This window comes from Apodemus sylvaticus, chromosome 22 (genome assembly GCF_947179515.1).
Source record: "Apodemus sylvaticus chromosome 22, mApoSyl1.1, whole genome shotgun sequence".
Classification (NCBI taxonomy): Eukaryota; Metazoa; Chordata; class Mammalia; order Rodentia; family Muridae; genus Apodemus; species Apodemus sylvaticus.
Window position 1 is genome coordinate 31,711,453 of NC_067493.1, and position 16,477 is coordinate 31,727,929.

The 16,477-nt window shown below is 59.8% G+C and overlaps 3 protein-coding genes across 9 annotated transcripts; 1 reads left to right on the top strand and 2 right to left on the bottom strand.

Moving 5' to 3' along the window:
- LOC127672611 (insulin receptor substrate 1-like) lies at window positions 1-2,728 on the top strand. Its single transcript, XM_052167864.1, has 2 exons — window positions 1-1,175; window positions 1,329-2,728. Exons 1-2 carry the CDS (start codon window positions 746-748, stop codon window positions 2,417-2,419), a joined length of 1,521 nt encoding a protein of 506 aa, XP_052023824.1. The 5' UTR covers window positions 1-745; the 3' UTR covers window positions 2,420-2,728.
- A 515-nt stretch (window positions 2,729-3,243) lies between these two features.
- Sap25 (Sin3A associated protein 25) lies at window positions 3,244-5,101 on the bottom strand. 3 transcript variants are annotated; one of them, XM_052167778.1, is made up of 6 exons: window positions 4,815-5,101; window positions 4,573-4,667; window positions 4,385-4,488; window positions 4,162-4,300; window positions 3,984-4,081; window positions 3,244-3,900 (listed from the first exon to the last, which is right to left on the bottom strand). In XM_052167778.1, the coding sequence occupies exons 1-6, from the start codon at window positions 4,955-4,957 to the stop codon at window positions 3,631-3,633; spliced, it is 849 nt and encodes a 282-aa protein (XP_052023738.1). In that variant the 5' UTR covers window positions 4,958-5,101; the 3' UTR covers window positions 3,244-3,630. The 3 variants fall into 3 exon arrangements, with proteins under 3 accessions (XP_052023738.1, XP_052023737.1, XP_052023736.1); XM_052167777.1 differs by having other exon boundaries at window positions 3,244-3,828; window positions 4,162-4,488; XM_052167776.1 differs by having other exon boundaries at window positions 4,162-4,488.
- Window positions 5,102-5,194: 93 nt separating this feature from the next.
- On the bottom strand, window positions 5,195-16,451 carry Lrch4 (leucine rich repeats and calponin homology domain containing 4). 5 transcript variants are annotated; one of them, XM_052167773.1, is made up of 18 exons: window positions 16,159-16,449; window positions 11,976-12,120; window positions 11,747-11,873; window positions 11,166-11,271; window positions 9,169-9,305; window positions 8,944-9,056; window positions 8,729-8,828; window positions 8,430-8,586; window positions 8,263-8,339; window positions 8,101-8,162; window positions 7,885-8,001; window positions 7,708-7,776; window positions 7,531-7,634; window positions 7,337-7,420; window positions 7,084-7,160; window positions 6,781-6,918; window positions 6,620-6,697; window positions 5,195-5,506 (listed from the first exon to the last, which is right to left on the bottom strand). In XM_052167773.1, exons 1-18 carry the CDS (start codon window positions 16,376-16,378, stop codon window positions 5,402-5,404), a joined length of 2,016 nt encoding a protein of 671 aa, XP_052023733.1. In that variant the 5' UTR covers window positions 16,379-16,449; the 3' UTR covers window positions 5,195-5,401. The 5 variants fall into 5 exon arrangements, with proteins under 5 accessions (XP_052023733.1, XP_052023735.1, XP_052023734.1 ...); XM_052167775.1 differs by having other exon boundaries at window positions 8,430-8,520; window positions 16,159-16,448; XM_052167774.1 differs by having other exon boundaries at window positions 5,417-5,616; window positions 16,159-16,450.
- Window positions 16,452-16,477: the final 26 nt, after the last annotated feature.

Consider the following 16,477-nt stretch of genomic DNA (forward strand, 5'->3'; position numbering starts at 1 on the left):
ACCAATCTAGTTTGGTTTCCCTCTCCTGGGGTATCCATCACCCCAAACTCGTTGAACAGCAGGTGGCAGTTTGGCACACTGCTTGGCAGCCATGTTCCCCGAATAACTCAGAAGAAGCAAAGGCACAAACATCTCTGGGTGGGAAGGGAAAGAACACTGAGGGCCCACGGCTAGAGACTCGGTGAGGTGGCTCCTTCCTAGAGAAAGAACTCCTGCTATCAGGATGGCCCGCTAGGCCAGGCCACTCTTGTAATCGCTAGTGCCATCACTGCTAACCACAGCTGCCTCTGCACCCTGGCTCTCTGGCTTTCGAGATTGCCCCAGGCTGCCCCTGGCGGTACTCCTCCACCCCCATAGCCAGTCAGCTGATTGGTAGAGATTGCCCCCCCCCACTCACTCCCCGCCCCTGTGAAAGTTTGGTCCCAGCGGTGCCGGACTCCTACTCTAGCCTATGAATCCTAAACTCAAATTCCTGCGCTCGGGTGTGGGAGGGTTAAGTTGAAGGGGGTGGAGATTCCAGCTGGGTCAGCCTCCCTTAGACCTAGGAGTCCTGGTGTCACTGGCCACTGGGACACACACACCCCTGTGTATAGGCTGATGGCTCAGGAGAGGGCGTGGAGAGATGCGGGGCAGCTAGGCCAGCTGCAATCTCCCAGGTCTACTTGTCCCAAGCGAGTGGTTGCTCAGGGGCTCAGACCCATTCTACTCAGTCCTTCTGAGGACAGTTTACTGCCTTTGGCTGGAGATGAACCCTGCAGGTACGGGGCCCACAGTCTCCCCCGGGGTCCAGCCCACCGACGTGTCCCTCGGCTCGCCGTTTCCTTGGCCCTGCCCCCCCGACGTGCGGCTCTGTGGCCATCTGAGGAAGCAGAAGTCCCAGCGCCGCCGCTTTTTCGTGCTGCGCGTGGACCCGCCACGCCTGGAGTGCTACGAGAGCGAGAAGAAGTTCTTGGCCAGCGGCTGCCGCCCACCTCGACCCCGGCGGACCGTTAGCCTGGAGGGTGCCTGCACGATTAGCAAGCGCGCAGATGCCCGGCAGCGCCACCTGATCGTCATTTATACCAGCGACAGCAGCCTGGGCGTGGCGGCGGCCAGCGAAGCCGAGCAGCAAGCCTGGTACAGCGCCCTGCTCGAGGTGCGCGCCACCGCCGCTGCAGCCGCTGCGACCGCTATGGGTGAGCCCCGGGTGGGTGAGCGCCGGGGAGGTCAGGGGGTTGCCGGCTTAGTTTATCTTGAACCCGTTTCCCTCTGATCAACACAAGTTCAAATCTTAAGTTTTTACACGTCTTGGTCACCCTGCCTCCCAGTGACTTGCCCGTTCTCTCCAGGTTTCAGTCCCCAAGAGGCCCCTGAGTCTTGGATCTTCGCCCCATTCCAGGACGTCTGGCCTGTGACACTGCGGTCCAAGGGGCTGGGGAGAGCACGAGGTCTGAACAGCGGCAGCTATCGCCTGTGCCTGGGTTCTGGGGCCCTGAGCCTCCTGCGAAAGCCGGGAAGCAAAGTCTCCAGAGACAGCCGCGCAACGCCACCACCAGCTCTGCGTTTGTCCTTGCTCAGTGTGCGCCGCTGTGGCCACGCAGATTCTTTTTTCTTCCTGGAACTCGGGCGCTCGGCGCCTATGGGACCTGGCGAGCTGTGGCTGCAGGCCCCTGATGCAGTGGTGGCCCAAAGCATTCATGAGACAGTCCTGGCTGCCATGAGGCGGCTGGGGAGTGATGCAGCTGGTGGCAACGCTGAGCCACCGCAGAGAGACCCTCCCAACAGTGTCCCTGCTGCGGCTCCTATCCAGGCGGCACCGTATGAAACTCCCGCTTCTTCGGCCGCACAAGCAAGAAGCCCTGGGGAGCGAGGCAGGCAGGATTGCTTCAAGCCCCTGCAAAGGATGGAGTCTACACGCTCCTCCAGGGGGGCAGATCTGGGCGGGGACTACATCACCATGGGAGTAAGGAGTGACTACGTGCACATGGCCGGGGCAGAGGCAGGTGACTATATGTGGATGGCACCCCCAGGTCTTCCTCCCACCCCACCCCCAGGCCTTCCTTCCACCCGTGCCAGGACAGGTCCCAGTAAGCAGCTCGAGGATTCCGAGAGCACAGAGTATGTGCCCATGAACAGATTTTTCCCCGGGTCTCTTTACTGCGAGCTCAAAGCCCCGGAGTCTGAACTCGGGCATCCGGGTGCCCACTGTAGCATTGGGGGCACATGGAGACCCCCAGTGGCTCAGCCCCGCTCTTCCCAAGGGTCAGAGCTCTCTGGGGACTACATGTACATCCCTGACTGTGTAGGAACGGACGGCGCTAGGCTGGGGTCTCTGGACAGCTGCCTCAACTACGTGGACCTGGACCTCGTGCCTCCCCTGGAGGTCCCTGGAGCAGCCCCAGGGAACAGTCCACATAGCTATGCCAGCATCAAGTTCTAGAACTTTCGAGAGATGGGCAGGTGGGGAGACGCGGTCATTGGTCGGAGAAGAGAGGAAAAGAAGAGGAAACCTTAGCACCGCTCAGCTCGACTCCTGCACACAGGAGGCAGGAACCCTGAGGCCACCATGAACTGTTGCGCTGCCTGCCCCCTGGCCTGCTCTGTCCCCTCAGCTGGACCACCTGAGAAACCCGCAGGAAGAAGTGGTCCAGAGAAATTAGTCTCTTTGAAGAGAACGTACTAGAACGTCTCTGCCTTCCCCCGCGACCCCAATCCAAAAATCAAACAAATAAAACCCTTCTCAGCTGAACGCCTGCAGAATCGGTCCCGGGCTAGCTGTGGCCTCAGCGCGGCTGGAGACTCTCACCCGGGTTTGGGACAGCTGTCACATGTTGGCAGCTAGATGTCATTGTGTCTCCTCAGCCAAAACATTATCCTAACCCAGTTTTTTCAAGCCAGAGCGGTAGTTCTTAGGCTCAGAAAGGATGGGTGGAGCCTCAGGGAGCACGTTGGTCCCCAAGGCTCCCCAAGCAGCCTGTCCTCCCGAGTCCTCCTGCTTGGGTCCTAGTCAGCCTCGCCCTTCTCTGGGCCCAGCAGACCTGATCCATGTCCTTTCTTCCCAGAGTACTGCCCAGTCCCAACTGCAGACCAACCCACCCGTTAAAGGTGCCCCGCTCCCTGAGTGTCGTGACTCGGTGGATTTCCCCACCCCATGTAGTGGGTGACCACTGAGGGAGGAGGCCTGCAGGGAGAGCGAGTGAGTGCAGTGGAGTAATGGGTCCCAGCCAGGTTCCCACAGCCCATGCCCCACTGCAGAGAGCCTGGTTTGCAAAGTCTGATTTATTGTCACCAAAACAGCTTGGGGAGACAGCAGCTGTGGAGGGAGGGACGGGGTGTGGTATGGTCGGGTGTGGTATGGACGGGGTGCGGTATGGACGGGGTGTGGTATGGATGGGGTGCAGTATGGATGGGTGTGGTATGGACGGGTGCGGTATGGATGGGTGTGGTATGGACGGGGTGTGGTATGGATGGGGTGCAGTATGGATGGGTGTGGTATGGACGGGTGCGGTATGGATGGGTGTGGTATGGACGGGGTGCGGTATGGATGGGTGTGGTATGGACGGGTGTGGTATGGACGGGTGTGGTATGGACGGGGTGCAGTATGGATGGGTGCGGTATGGACAGTGGTCCTGCACCCGGGTTCTACGTGGGTCATGGGTCAGCGCTTCCGGAGCAGCTCTGGCCTCCACTGGGGCCGGGGTCTTCGGAGACGGCGGCGACAGGGTCTGCGCAGCCGGTGGCGGGCAGAGCGCCTGCCCGGGAGCTGGGTGTCGGCTCGCCCTGGCTCATCTGCAGCAGCCCAGCCAGGGCGATCATCTCCGCCTCGCTGAGCCAGGTGGAGGGGCAGGCCTGGGATGAGGAGGGGTGCACAGAGGGGGACATGATAGCAGCGGGGAGCAGCAGCTTCCTGGAGCCCATGGCCTGAGAAGACAGGAAGGGCAGCGCGTGGTGTCCTCCCAGCTCCGCGTGGGGAGGAGGGCGGAGGGCGGGAGGGCGGCGCTTACCTGCTGAGGCGGCTTGGGCAGGCAGACGGGGACACGCTGCCCACGCGGCAGCAGAGGGTCCAAGAGAAAGACGTCTTCATAGTTTGTCACCGGCAGCCCTGAGGAGGACAGAGCGGGCTGGCTTGGCGGGCTTGGCCCTCCATCGCAGCCCGCGACGCCCCCCGTGGGGCAGGAGTACCTGCGTCGCGCGTCCCCGCCTGCTCTCCCGCGGGCTGTCCTGAGGGCGCGGGGACCCGGCCCCAGTCGTCGTACAGAGGCCAGGAAGGATGGCACAGCGTCCTGCCAGACAGCGTCACCCCCGGGCCCCGGCCGGCGCCCTGTGGGGAACCGGAAGTCACCGCGCTCCATCTCTCGTGGCACCGCTGCGACCTGGGGCCCGAGCCGCAGAGCCCCCCACTCACCAGCAGCTGAGGGCCCGCCTTGGCCTGGTGGCCGGGGTCCTGGAGTGGCCGCGGAGCCATCCTGGAGGCGGTGACCTGGGAGGTCACCTGAGGAGGACGAGCCACTGTGAATGGAAGGGACGGACGGGATTAGAACCGGCGCCGGCCCTGCGGCCCCGTGGGTGGAGAGCGCGGGAGCGGGCGCCTACCTGGGGCCTCTGCGGCCGGCGCGGCAGCCGGGCGCCTGGAAGGCGGCGGCGGCTTCCTTCCGGGCTCGGGTGGGCTGAGGGCCGGGCGCGGTGCGCTGTGTGAAGGCAAGCACGGGCTCCCCGCTCACTCCGCTTCCCGGTCCGGCCTGAGCCACTCCAGGGCCAACCCCGTCCCCGGTCCCAGTCCCGACCTCCTCGGCGGCGGCGCCCACGACGCCTCCTGGCGGCCCCACCGGCCTCACCTGTCCTGCACAGGCGGGTCCTGCCTCTCCATGGTGTCCTCGCCAGGGCGCCAGGCCTCCCCGTGGGCACCGCCCGTGGAGAGGCCCGGCCCCTCTGCGGCCTCCGCCTGGCCTGTGCCCCATGGCCCAAGCCAAGGCAGCATCCTGCGTGTGGTGAAGCGGCGGGCGCTACCCAGCGCGTGCCTGCGAGCCGCCCAGGCTACATGAGCGCCCAGGTCGGAGCCCACCTCAAGTGTCGCATGACGCCTGCGCCAGCGCCTCCGGCCACGTGGCGCGCTCCCTCCCGCCAGGTTGTCAAGGGCTCCCCCTGGCGGCAGAGGCACGGGGCACCTCTGGCCGGCGGGGACCAGCGCGCATTCACGGACAGGCAGACACACAGCTGAGGGCCAACCAAAGGCCTTGGGCGTCTCTTTATTGTGTCTGACACAACACTCTTCACCCGCATGGGGGCTGCACCCGAAGCAGCCGAGGGCGGGGGCTACACAAGACCGCGGTCACCAAGTCCTTGTTAACTGGCAGGGCTCAGGTGTCATCTGCTCCCAGGGCAGGTCCGGTGGTACTCGGGGCCCAGCGCCCCAACCTCTCCCCTAAGGCTGTTCCAGAAGTGCGTGAAGGACAGCAGCGATGTGAGGGAGGCCCCTTCCGGGGGCCCCCTCCTCTTCCAGAATGTGGTGGGGCTGGCACAGGGACTCCTGGGGGGAGGGGCCCACGTTAAGTTCCCCCTCGAACTCCGGCAGTGAGGTTAAGAGGGTGGGGCTCCTGGTAGACACTGCCCCATGCCTGGGACGACGACACATGGAAGCTGCCAGCGAGAACACAGGTTAACACAGGGCTCGGGCAGGAGAGGCTGTCATCTCCAGAGGGAAATGCTTGTGCAGGCAGGGCAGGGCCTGGCTGCCGGGGCTCAGCAAGCACACACAGAGGTGACAGTCTAGACAGTCTAGACAGAGCCAGGGCCATCCTGGGCTCACATCCCCTACTAATAAGAGTTCTCTCTACAAAACAGAGATAACTTAGCTCCCCCAGGGCAGCCAGTAGGGAGGGAGGACAGGAGGGAAGAGCCAAGGTCCTGTCGTCCATCCCTCTGGGGGACAGAAGGCTGGCGGGGAGGGCACAGAGGTCCCACCAGCACTAACCTAACGGTAAGGGCTCTCGTGGGCACTATAGAGTGGGGCTTCTGAGGTCAGCGACTGTGAGGGTAACTAGTGTCTTTGGTAGGGCTGAAGGCACCACCGGTAGGACAGGAGGTCTTATAAATAGAAGGCGGGGAGGGAAGGGCGGGCGGGCGGCGTGGGTCCTAGGAGCCCAGGAGCCGAGCGTAGACGACATAGAGCAGCAGCATGGAGACCACGTAGAAGAGGAGGAAGCCACCCAGACCAGAGGGGGGCTGCCCTGCGACAGGGGCCTTGTCCCCAACCAGGGCCACAGCCTCCAGTACGGTCTGCAGCCCCTGGGCGGTGCCCTGGAGGAGATCCGAGGGCGAGCACAGGTGAGCCTGGGGGGACAGGGCAGGTGGACAAGGACAAATAACACGAGTTAGCGACATCAAGCCACAGGCCTTCCCACCCTGCCCGCACACGCCAGGACCACAGCCAGCGCCATACCGACATGCAGACATGCAGGCATGCAGACATGCAGGCCAGGGAGACGGGAGGGAGAACAGGGCAGATGTGAGGGGTGGGACCGGGACACATGCTTCCTGGAGGAGCGAACACCCTGTGGATAGAACCCCGCCCCTCCCTCTGCACAGTATTCAGCTGAGCCCTAGACACCAACATCCTCCGAGTGACGTGCAGCCCCCATACCTCAGGCACACCCATTTTTCGACAGGCTTCTAGGAAACTCTCTACATTCTTCCGAGACTTGAGGGCACTGAGCTTTGGCTGAAGACAGGAGAAAGGAAAGGACTTTGGAAAGGCCAGGCCACGGTCCCGTCCCTCCCCTCCTCCTTTTGGGCTCCACTGACCACAGCAGGCGAGGGCACATGGATGAAGGGCACAGAGCGGGGCCGCAGCTGGTTCGCCAGCTGGCAGAGGATCACCCCATTGGCCAGAGCCTCTGCCAGGTCCTCAGGCAGGGGTCGCTGCAGCCGTGACTCTAGGACCTGGAAACAGAGCCGGGAGGAGCAGGTGGGGTCAGCAGGGTCAAGGCATCCCTTCCCCTGCTCCATGACAGTTAGGAGTTGCTGCGGGCTGTGTGGGTCCTAAGGAATGGGGAAAGGGGCGCTGTGCCAGGCCGGGCCTCCATCACAGAATATCGCTTTGCTCACCTGGCGAAGTTGGGATATTAGCTCCTTCTCCTGAGGAAACGGCCGAGGTCTCACAACAGACTCCGGAGAGGAAGGGCCTAGGAGGGAAAGAAGGATGGGGATAGCTCTGCACCGTGGGTAAACTCTGGAGCCTGCTCCAGCAGTCGGGTTCCAGCCTATGGGATTGCCCACGAACGGGGACAACACCCTAAGAGACACGCCCCAAGACACGGGAGTCCTGAGGTTAGGTAGGGCCAGGAAGATGAAGACTTACTAGAGCCACTCTGAGAAGAGGACCGGAAGAGGAAGCTGTTTGGTCTCTGAATGGAGCCCAGTGGCCTGGGAACAGGAGCTGTCGCTGGGGGAAAGCCAGGGGTGGCAGAGAAACACCCCCTCAGTAGCCCACTCTTCCTTCAGGCCTCTATGTCCCAACCACCTCCAAGCCATCACCTAAAGATGATGTCCTACCTGGTCCAGATACAGGAAGGGGGTCCTGGGAGGTGGGGGGCGATGTGGGAGCTCCCTGCCCCCCTGAACCTGCCAGTTGGGTAGCACTGGACTTTGGTGGGCCACTGAGGAGAAAAGAAGGGACTCAGAGAAGGCCACGAGGAAGGCCCAGGGAGGTGGATCTCGGAGGACACCTACTTGCAGGCGGCCTGTGTGGATGGGGCCGAAGCCCCTGGCCCGGCAGCCCTGATCCCCCGCTTCAGGACGCTGGAAGAAGCAGAAGAGACAAAGGCTGGGCAGTCAGGCCTCACATTCAGAGGACAGAGGTCTGAGAGGCACCTGCATCTGCCCCATCGGGCCCGAGCCCTTCCTTACCCGTCCTTCCTGGGGGACCCCCACCCCCCACTCTGTTGTTGTTGCTTCCGCTCCCGCTCCTGCCACAACTGCAAAGTGTCTGGGCGCCGCCTCTCCTCCCCTGCAGGCTCCTCCCGCCTGGCAGAAGACAGGACAAGAGAGACCTTTGTCAGGTGAACGGGAGGCACCCAGGGCTGCTGAGGAGGAGGCAGAAGAGTGGGCTTGGGGCTGGAATACCTGCTGCTCGATGGCCTCTCCACATCCCCTGCTACAAGGCTTAATTCAGAAGGCAGCTGCTCCTGAGGGGAACAGCAGAGGCTGGAGAAAGGCCTGGCCCCATTCACCCCGACTCCCCATTCAGCGCCTCTCCGCCTGCCAAGGACAGCCCTGGCCCCTAACCTCAGCCGCACTTCGCTCTTCGTCTTCCCCAGGCACGTGGCTGTCGATAAAGTCAATCTGCTCCAGGTCTCCATCGCCTGCAAGCCCAGGGCACGCCAGTGAGCGAGCAGGAGCGGGCTTCCAGGCCCACACTCACCATCACCTCCTGCGCAAACCCCCTTGCTCACCAGAGCCATCTTCCCTGGGTTGCCTAGGCCCCCGGGGCTCCCGAGCCAGCTCCGAGATTCGGAAAGACAGTTCGGAAAAATCATCTGTGGACTTTAAGGCAGAGAGGCAGAGGTGGGACATGGGCTCCCTGCAGGGCTGGGACCATGTGGGTTCAGGCTGCACAGGAGAGACTGGTGTCAGGTGAGGAGCCCCAGCCATGACCTCTTACTGAGACCCCAGCATATTAAGTATAGGGTCCCCAGTACCAAGTTTCCCTCCCGATGACATCCCCAAATGCCCTTACAAAGGAGGTCCTTACCTCATTCCCTGACCACCTCTTGCTGCCACTGTCAACGCTATGGAAGCCAGAGTCCAGGCCACCATCATAACGACGTCCCGGAAATAAATCTTCGGCAGGGCTGGAGCAGCCAGGAAGACCCGATCAGCCCCAGGCTGGCGGCACCCCTACCCTCCCACTGGAATCCAGGGGAGTTCTTTGGTCCCAAGAAGGGGATTCCTTCCCCTGGGCCTTACCAGGGACTAAAACTCGGGGGTCGGGAAGGGACCAGGTCCCCGAGGGCGGCTCCACTCCGGCCAGCCTCCATTGTTAAGTACTTGAAGATATGAAGTTTCCCCTTCAGGCATATCTGTGTGAGAGGCACATGCACGAGAAGAGGTGGCTCCCAGAGCCCTGCTGCCCCCCCCCCCCGCACCCCTCCTGCACCACTGTCCTCAAGGTCCACGCAGGCTGCACCTTACCTGGGCAGGTGGACTCTGGAGGGGGTTGCTATCCAGCAGAATGACCTGCAGGTGCCTGAGGCGGCAGAAGGAGACGGGGATTCTGGAGACACGGTTACAGGAGAAATCCAGGCGGACCAGAGGAAGGTCTCCCAGCTCTAGGGTCAGAGCAGAGGGAGACTTAGGAGATGCCCAGGCCAAGGCCTTGAATTCCTTCTCTCCCTTTAACTTGGCTCTGAGCAGTCAGTCACCCCTGGCTGGTTCAGCTCACCTCCTGGAAACAAAAGGCTGCTCCTCTCCTCCCTCTCCCTCCAGAGCTGCTCAGCCCTCTGCACCTCCTCTCCTGCCTCCCCCACCCTGAGATCCATCCTACGTTCTCCAGTGAGCAGCACAAGACAAACCAACTGATGCTACCACTCAAAAGCCTCCCACTCCACAGGGCCAGGACTGCTAAAGTGGCACACGCCTGTATGCCCAACACTCAGAGGAGAGGGCGGGAGGAGTGGGGCTCAAGGCCATTCTTGCCTACACACTGGAGGGCAGCCTGAACTACAAGACACTACCTCTCAAAAAAACAAAACAAAAAAGGCAAAATTCCAGCCAGGTAGGGTGGTGCATGCCTTTAATCCCAGCACTTGGGAGGCTGGCAGGTCTCGATGGGCTCCAGGACAGTCTGGCCTGCACAGTGAGACCCTGTCTCAACTAAACAAAACAAGACAAGACAAAATTCCTCGGCTTCATGGATTTTGTAAAAGTAATGAAGACACTTAACAGACTGGGAGGGCAGAGGCAGAGACAGACGGGTGGAAGGAGGCAGGGAAAATGATGGCCGTTACTCTTGGTCTTCAACATTAAGTCTGCACCCTTCCTGCCTGCCTCTAGCTTATCTAACTGTCCAAGATAGATCAGGCTCTCCCTGCCTCCGTGCTCCATACATGGTGCTCCTCCACCCGGATGAAGGACGGCGCATTCTCTAATGTCAGCTGGGCCTGAGCTTCTGGGAGCTGCCATCTCCCAGACTCCCCGGAACCCTGCTCCCCTCCTGGGTTCCCGAGCCCCCTGCCGTAGCAGTTCCCTATGAATGGCTGTCTCCCCCCCATTAAGTCACTAAACCCTTGAGGGTTGGTCTCAGATCTCAGTCACATCTATGGGGCCCCCCACCGGAAACAGAGGGAGCACACACCAGAACCATGCTGGGTGAACACGAAAGGTGCACTGCTTCCAAGCAGCGACGACCAAATGTTGGCATGTCGTAATTACCCCATTAAGCAGGGCTGCCTGAGCTCTCTGTCAGGGACCCTCCCAGGTCAGAGTCCTCGAGAGGAGCGTAAGAGCATCACCTGACCAGTGCTGTTGCAAGGGCTCCTGCTGGGCTGAGCTGGGTGTGGGGGCCCTCTGCTCCCTTCCAACCTTAGGGTTCTACAGTTCCGATTCCCTCCTACCCTTCTTCTTCCCTACCCTTCCCACACTTGTAAAAGCAGAACTAGGAGTCCGTGCCTTCCCAGCCTCGGAGGGTTGTCACGATCGGAAGCAAATACAACTGTTTACTGTTTGCTTTAAATACTGAAAAATCCCCGAGCAACTAAGGCAAGACTATTGTTAAACGCTTTCTTGCCTGCGACTTCTCAGGGTAGAAGCATTATTTCAAGTTAAACGTTTGTGTCCCCCTCCCACTTTGTATATTGAAACCATAACTGTTAAAGTGATTGGCACTAAGATGTGGGGCCTCAGGGCGATAATTCAGGTCCCAAGGGCAGCATCCAGAGAATTAGCATCCTTATAAGATAGAGCGCAGAGGTAGGTCCTGGAGCTCTCTCTGCTCTGCTGAGGAGGGGCTGCTGTTCTGTTCTCCCTGGAGCAAGAGCCCTAACCACCTGGCCATACAGCACCTGGTCTGACTGTGGGAAATGCCTGTGCTGCTTAGAAGCCACCTAGCGTATGGCACGTGTTCCTGCAGCCGAGCTGATGCAGACAGACACAAGCGGACACCGCGGCGCCCTCTGGCTCCCTCTCCTCACCGTCAGGCAGGGTGCTGAGCTGGTTCCTTCGGACATTGAGATCGCGCAGGGACCGGAGGCCACAGAGCTCCGCCGGGAGGGACCGCAGCTCATTGCTGCTCACGTCCTAGGTCAGAGAAGGGGTGCTTTAAGCCGGCGAGCAGCAGAATCGCTCTGCCAGTTCTCTCTAGAGACTTGCCTCTTTCTTTCTTTCTTTCTTTCTTTCTTTCTTTCTTTCTTTCTTCCTTCCTTCCTTCCTTCCTTCCTTCCTTCCTTCCTTCCTTCCTTTCTTAATTTTTTTAAAGATTTATTTATTATTATATACAGTACACTGTAGCTGTCTTCAGACACCCCAGAAGAGGGCGTCAGAGCTCATTATGGATGGTTGGGAGCCCCCATGTGGTTGCTGGGATTTGAACTCAGGACCGTCAGAAGAGCAGTCAGTGCTCTTAACCACTGAGCCACCTCACCAGTCCCTGCTACTTGCCTCGCATGCAAGCCTTTCCCGAGGGTGCTTCCTACCTTTCTCTAGCCACCCTCCCCCAAAGTCCCCAGGCCCTGGCTCAACAGGCCGTCTTCTGGCCCTTGCCCCTTATTCTCACAAGCTGCCGCAGGCTTCCTAAGGTGCTGATGTCTGGAGGCAGGGCTCCTAACTTGTTGTTGCTGATGATAAGTACTCGAAGGGGCAGCTGGCAGATGTAGGGTGGCAATGATGACAGCTGGTTCCGGCTGTGGAAGGGAGAAAGGCAGCAGGCTCACTCCCCAGGCGAGGCATCCAGCCCGCAGGCCTCCAGAGGGGACTGGGGGGGACCCCAGAATAAGCCCCACTACCTGAGGTTGAGGTAGGTGAGGGCTGTGAGATTCCCCAAGGCTGGGTTCAGGCATCTCAGGCAATTGTGGTAGAGGCTCAGGCCTTCCAGGGACACCAGCTGGCAAGCTGCCTCAGGCACCTCGGGAAACCGGTTCCGAGACAAGTCTAAGGAAAGCAAGGGTCTACAATGAGCTGAGAAAAGGCTCGGCCACACACAATGGCAGCCTCACACCTGAAGCAGCTGCCCAGCTCCAGATCCCCCACTGACCTCGAGAATCAAGTCCGCAGGGTTAAGGCGAGACCTAAGTGGATAAAGGCCTGCCACACATGAATGTCGACCTGAGCTCATGTATAAAAGGCCAGGTATGGCAGTGTGGGCTTGCAATCCCATCCCCGGAGAGGCGGGGAGAAGTGGATCCTTGGTGCTCATTGGCCAGCTCACCAGTCAGCCTAGCCGATTCAGTGACCAGTTGACTGTCTCAAACGAGCAAAGTGGACGGACCCCCTCGCTTCCACAGGGGTGTGCACATATGCAACACATGAACACAACTAAGTTCATAAACTGGCCTCCCTGGGGAGACAATAAGTCTACAAAGCAAATCACATGATAAGCATGACCAGAAAGGCAGAGAGAAGGCCAGAAGGGCCCAGGCTTGGGAGGGTAATAACAGACCATAAACATAATCTTTAAATTCACACAGGAAACTCCATGTGGTGGCTCACGCCTGTAATTGCAGCAATCAGAATGCTGAGAGAGAAGAAACCAGGCCTCTCCAGGGGTGGGACTGCAAGCCGGCACGGCCATACCTGGCTTTGTATTCAGTTCAGGACTAGATTCTGTCCCACCCAGCAAAAACCAGGGCAAAGGAAGACTTCTCCTGGCAGCTCTTTAACACTGTGGTCATGTGTACTGAGCTGTCAGGAGAGCTGAAAGGCAGGGGATCACACAGGGGCCCTGCTTGTGAGGAGAGCCAGAGGGATAAAAGGAGGGCTCAGTGAATAGCACACCAACTCCACAGGTGCGCATGAGGATCTCAGTTAGATCCCAGCACTCATATAAAACTCGGGGCCTGGGCATCGTGACCTCAGTGCTGTGGGGAGGGTGGGAGAGGGGCCCGCAGACATTAACGGGGCTTGGGGGCTGCCAGGAGAGTGGTGGGACAGCACCCCACCATGCCCTCTGGCGTCCGTATGTGAGCATGCACTCTCTCTCCCCAGATCCCCCATACACCAGGGCCTGGCTGGGGCTGGATGGGACTCAATGGGTCTAGCACGCAGCAGGCTCTGGATGTGATCCCAGCACAGGAAAGAGAAGTAGAAAACAACAGTAAGGTGATAGGCAGGAAAGGTCAGGAGGGGAATGCAAAGCCTCTGGGGACCACAGAGAGAGCGCCCTTCCTCCTAGCGTCAACCTGTCTGTCCTGAACGAGAGATAGCCTGGCTTTTGAGATCAAGTGGGGCCCTAACACTTGGCCAGTTTTTCAAGAGCCTCCAGGACCAAGAGATGAGGAACACCTAGTTCCAGGAAGTCAGGGAGGGAAAGGCAGGAGGCTAAGCTGGAGCCGGGAGCCAAGGTCTTAGAGGCCTTAAGGTGGTTTCGTGGCTGGCTGCCCTGGGCCTCAGGTCCAGAGTCTTTACACTTACCACGAGCAGAGCAAGGAGCAGAGGTGAGAGGCTGACACCCTCTTATCTCAAAGACTGGCTCACTATGGCAGAGGCAAGGCCGCGGTTCCCTCCACTGTGGAGACAGACCACAGGCCCCTAGAACCTGCATTTCGGTTTGTTCTGTTCGGCCTGCCCTAGGAGGTGTCTGGGTATTTTAGGGGAAATCCCAGGTCAGAGTGGATGTGAGCTTCTCTAAGGGCTCCTTCAGTAAAGGGCAAAAGAAAAGCTAAGAGGAAGAGAAGCTGGGGAGCATTCCCCCAAGGAAATGTGTCCTGTGACAGGAAATGGAGTAGAAACAATCCATTCGGCTGCGGCCTGTACATGTTTCCCAGGGGACAGTAGCCTGCCCCCTACGAGTGGCTCACTCTCCTTTGCTCCTGCCCCAGTGAACACAGACAGAGCTGGCAGGGGAAGGACAGTTCCGGAGAGGGTGGGAGGCCTACATCTGGTCCTCCACCCATGCCCAACACCTGCCTCTTGCCTTTGTGCTCACAGATGCATAAGCGTTATGCATGCATGCATGGGAGTGGAGACCAAACTGGGATTGGGTGAAGGGTAGAGGGGCGGAAGGAGCCTAGGCTGGAGGAGGCAGGGCTCAGGGGCACAGGATGTGGTCTGTGGGAGAATGATCGACACTTCTCCTTTGCTACAACTTGCCCTGCCCCAGCCCAGGTCTCTAGTAGTAGGCCAAGGGAACACAGCCCTTGGTTGTCAGGGGATTCCACTGAGGGACCGTCCAGGGACGACAGCAAGCAGGAGAGGGTTCCAGCAGCACTGCTGAAGCACTTAGTCTGGATGGAGGGAAAGGGCATGCAGAGGGCAGGGTACCAGGTAACTCTGGACTTCTGTCACACACACACCCTCCCAGGCTAGGGGCTCCCAGCTTGAAGAGAGAAGACAGAGGAGGGCACTGGCCGTAATGGAACCCACCTGCCTAGAACCCGGGCTCCAGCAAGATTGAAGAAGACAGAGAGGGACTTTCAGGAGGCTGGGAATTTCCCACTCCAACACATAAGTGGACCTGCACCCGGGGGAAGCCCTAGCTGCACCCTGAGTCGGAATGTTGAAGGAGGAGACTGGGTTGGGGCAGGAGCTGGGAGGGGCTGGGAGGGCTGGGTCGTTTTCCCAAGAGTCCACTCACTGAGACAGAGCCCTGAGGAAGTAAAGAAAAACATTTGGTCTTGGTCAAGAAACAAGCAAAGGGGGGAGGGGAAAGGGAACAGACGGCCAGTGTCACACAGCTGCTGAGGTCAATCTGGAGCTTGGGGGTTGGGGGACCCGGGAGGGGTAAGGATGGCTCCTGGGGCTCACCCATTCCCAGGACTCGTTCAACTATGTAGGGAAAAGGAATGGAAAAACAGAGAGATTTAAACGTTTTCTCTCCAGAGCAGTAAGGGGAGACCGTGGCCCAGCCAGCCCGGTGTGATTGCAGGTGGGCAGGCACCTGCTGGAGCAGTGTTTTCTTTGATCCAGCTCTAGACAGCCCTGGATGAGGAGATGAGAGGAGCAGGAGAAGGGGCCCTCACACTCCAGCCCAGCCTGGGGTGGGGCTCCCGGAATGCAGCCCTCTGGTGTGATTCCCTACCCTCAGCTGCCGGCCCAAGTTCATAGGCCGCCTCCTAAGCAGCTGAAGCCTGACTCACCTGTCATAGTACAGTCCCCAGTGCCTGGCCATAACAAACCCAAGGGTGAAGTGTCCATCCATGATTAGTGGGATCCCAATCTCACACACTCACACTCACACAGGGCGGAGGGGACAGGATTAGAGGGAGTCTGAGAACAGGGACTGGAAGAATTTCCAGGTCAGCACCCCTAGCTAAGAGATACAATATCCTTCCTTTTCAGCAATCAGCTTCAAGTTCCTCCCCTAAGGGAAAAGCATAATTGTAGGGCTTCTATGAGGTCACAAACTCCACAGTGACCTCACAGAGCCAGGAAGAAGAGAAAGGGGACAGGGATAATGGATGGAAAGTTAAGGGCGGAAGATTGACTTCTTTCACATAGGCAGGCTGGGGTGGCCGACAAGAGGGGCTGGGACTTGCAGAGACTGCGGAGAAGCAAGCAGAAACGTCGGGTTGTTAGGGGCAACCCTTAGGAAAAGGGATAACAGAGGCTTGTTGGGATCTAGGTGGACGGGTGAGGAAGACGTTGGAAACGACTAAAAGGGTGAAAAATGCGGCGACTGATGAAAGATTAGACATGGAGGCTTGCTTTAAGGGCTGATCATCCGATCTGGGGTTGAAGAAGCCAGCCAGGTGAGGGGCGGGACCATGCTACAGGTGCGCAATATGCAAATAAAGGGGAGAGTCTGCCAGAGCTCGGCCAAAAGTGTTCTGTGCACCCTTGAAGCGAACTCATTGTCCAGTGGTTCTTACAGAGGGGAGGGGAGGCCGCCGGCTCAATGCCAATCCCAAGGGGCGAGCATTCAAGACCGCCAGGTGAAGGGGTGGGCCCGATTCGAACGCGAGGCGGGGCTATGCAAATGAGGGTCGCGGTCCAGTATGGGTCCCCTGCTCTCCGGGCACCGGCGCAACTCACCAGCCTGGGTGATGTCTGATAAGTCGTAACTGCGGGCCGCGCCCCGGGGGAAGTGCTTCAAACGCCGGTTGGACAAGTTCAGGGTCCCGGTGGCCACTGCCTCCTCTAGGGCTCGTTCTGCGCTACGGCTCCCGGGTAGACCAGGAGACCCTGGCACGGAGACTGAAGCTGCAGCTTCCTCACCCCCGGCGGCGAGTGGGCCCGCTACCGCTGCCGCCATCCGCTCCCGGCGGCTCCCCCTGCCTGACTGACGGCACCGGCCGGCCCTCCTCGCCCTTCCCCCTCCTCGGAGCCGCCGTAGTCGCCACTGAAGGGAGGA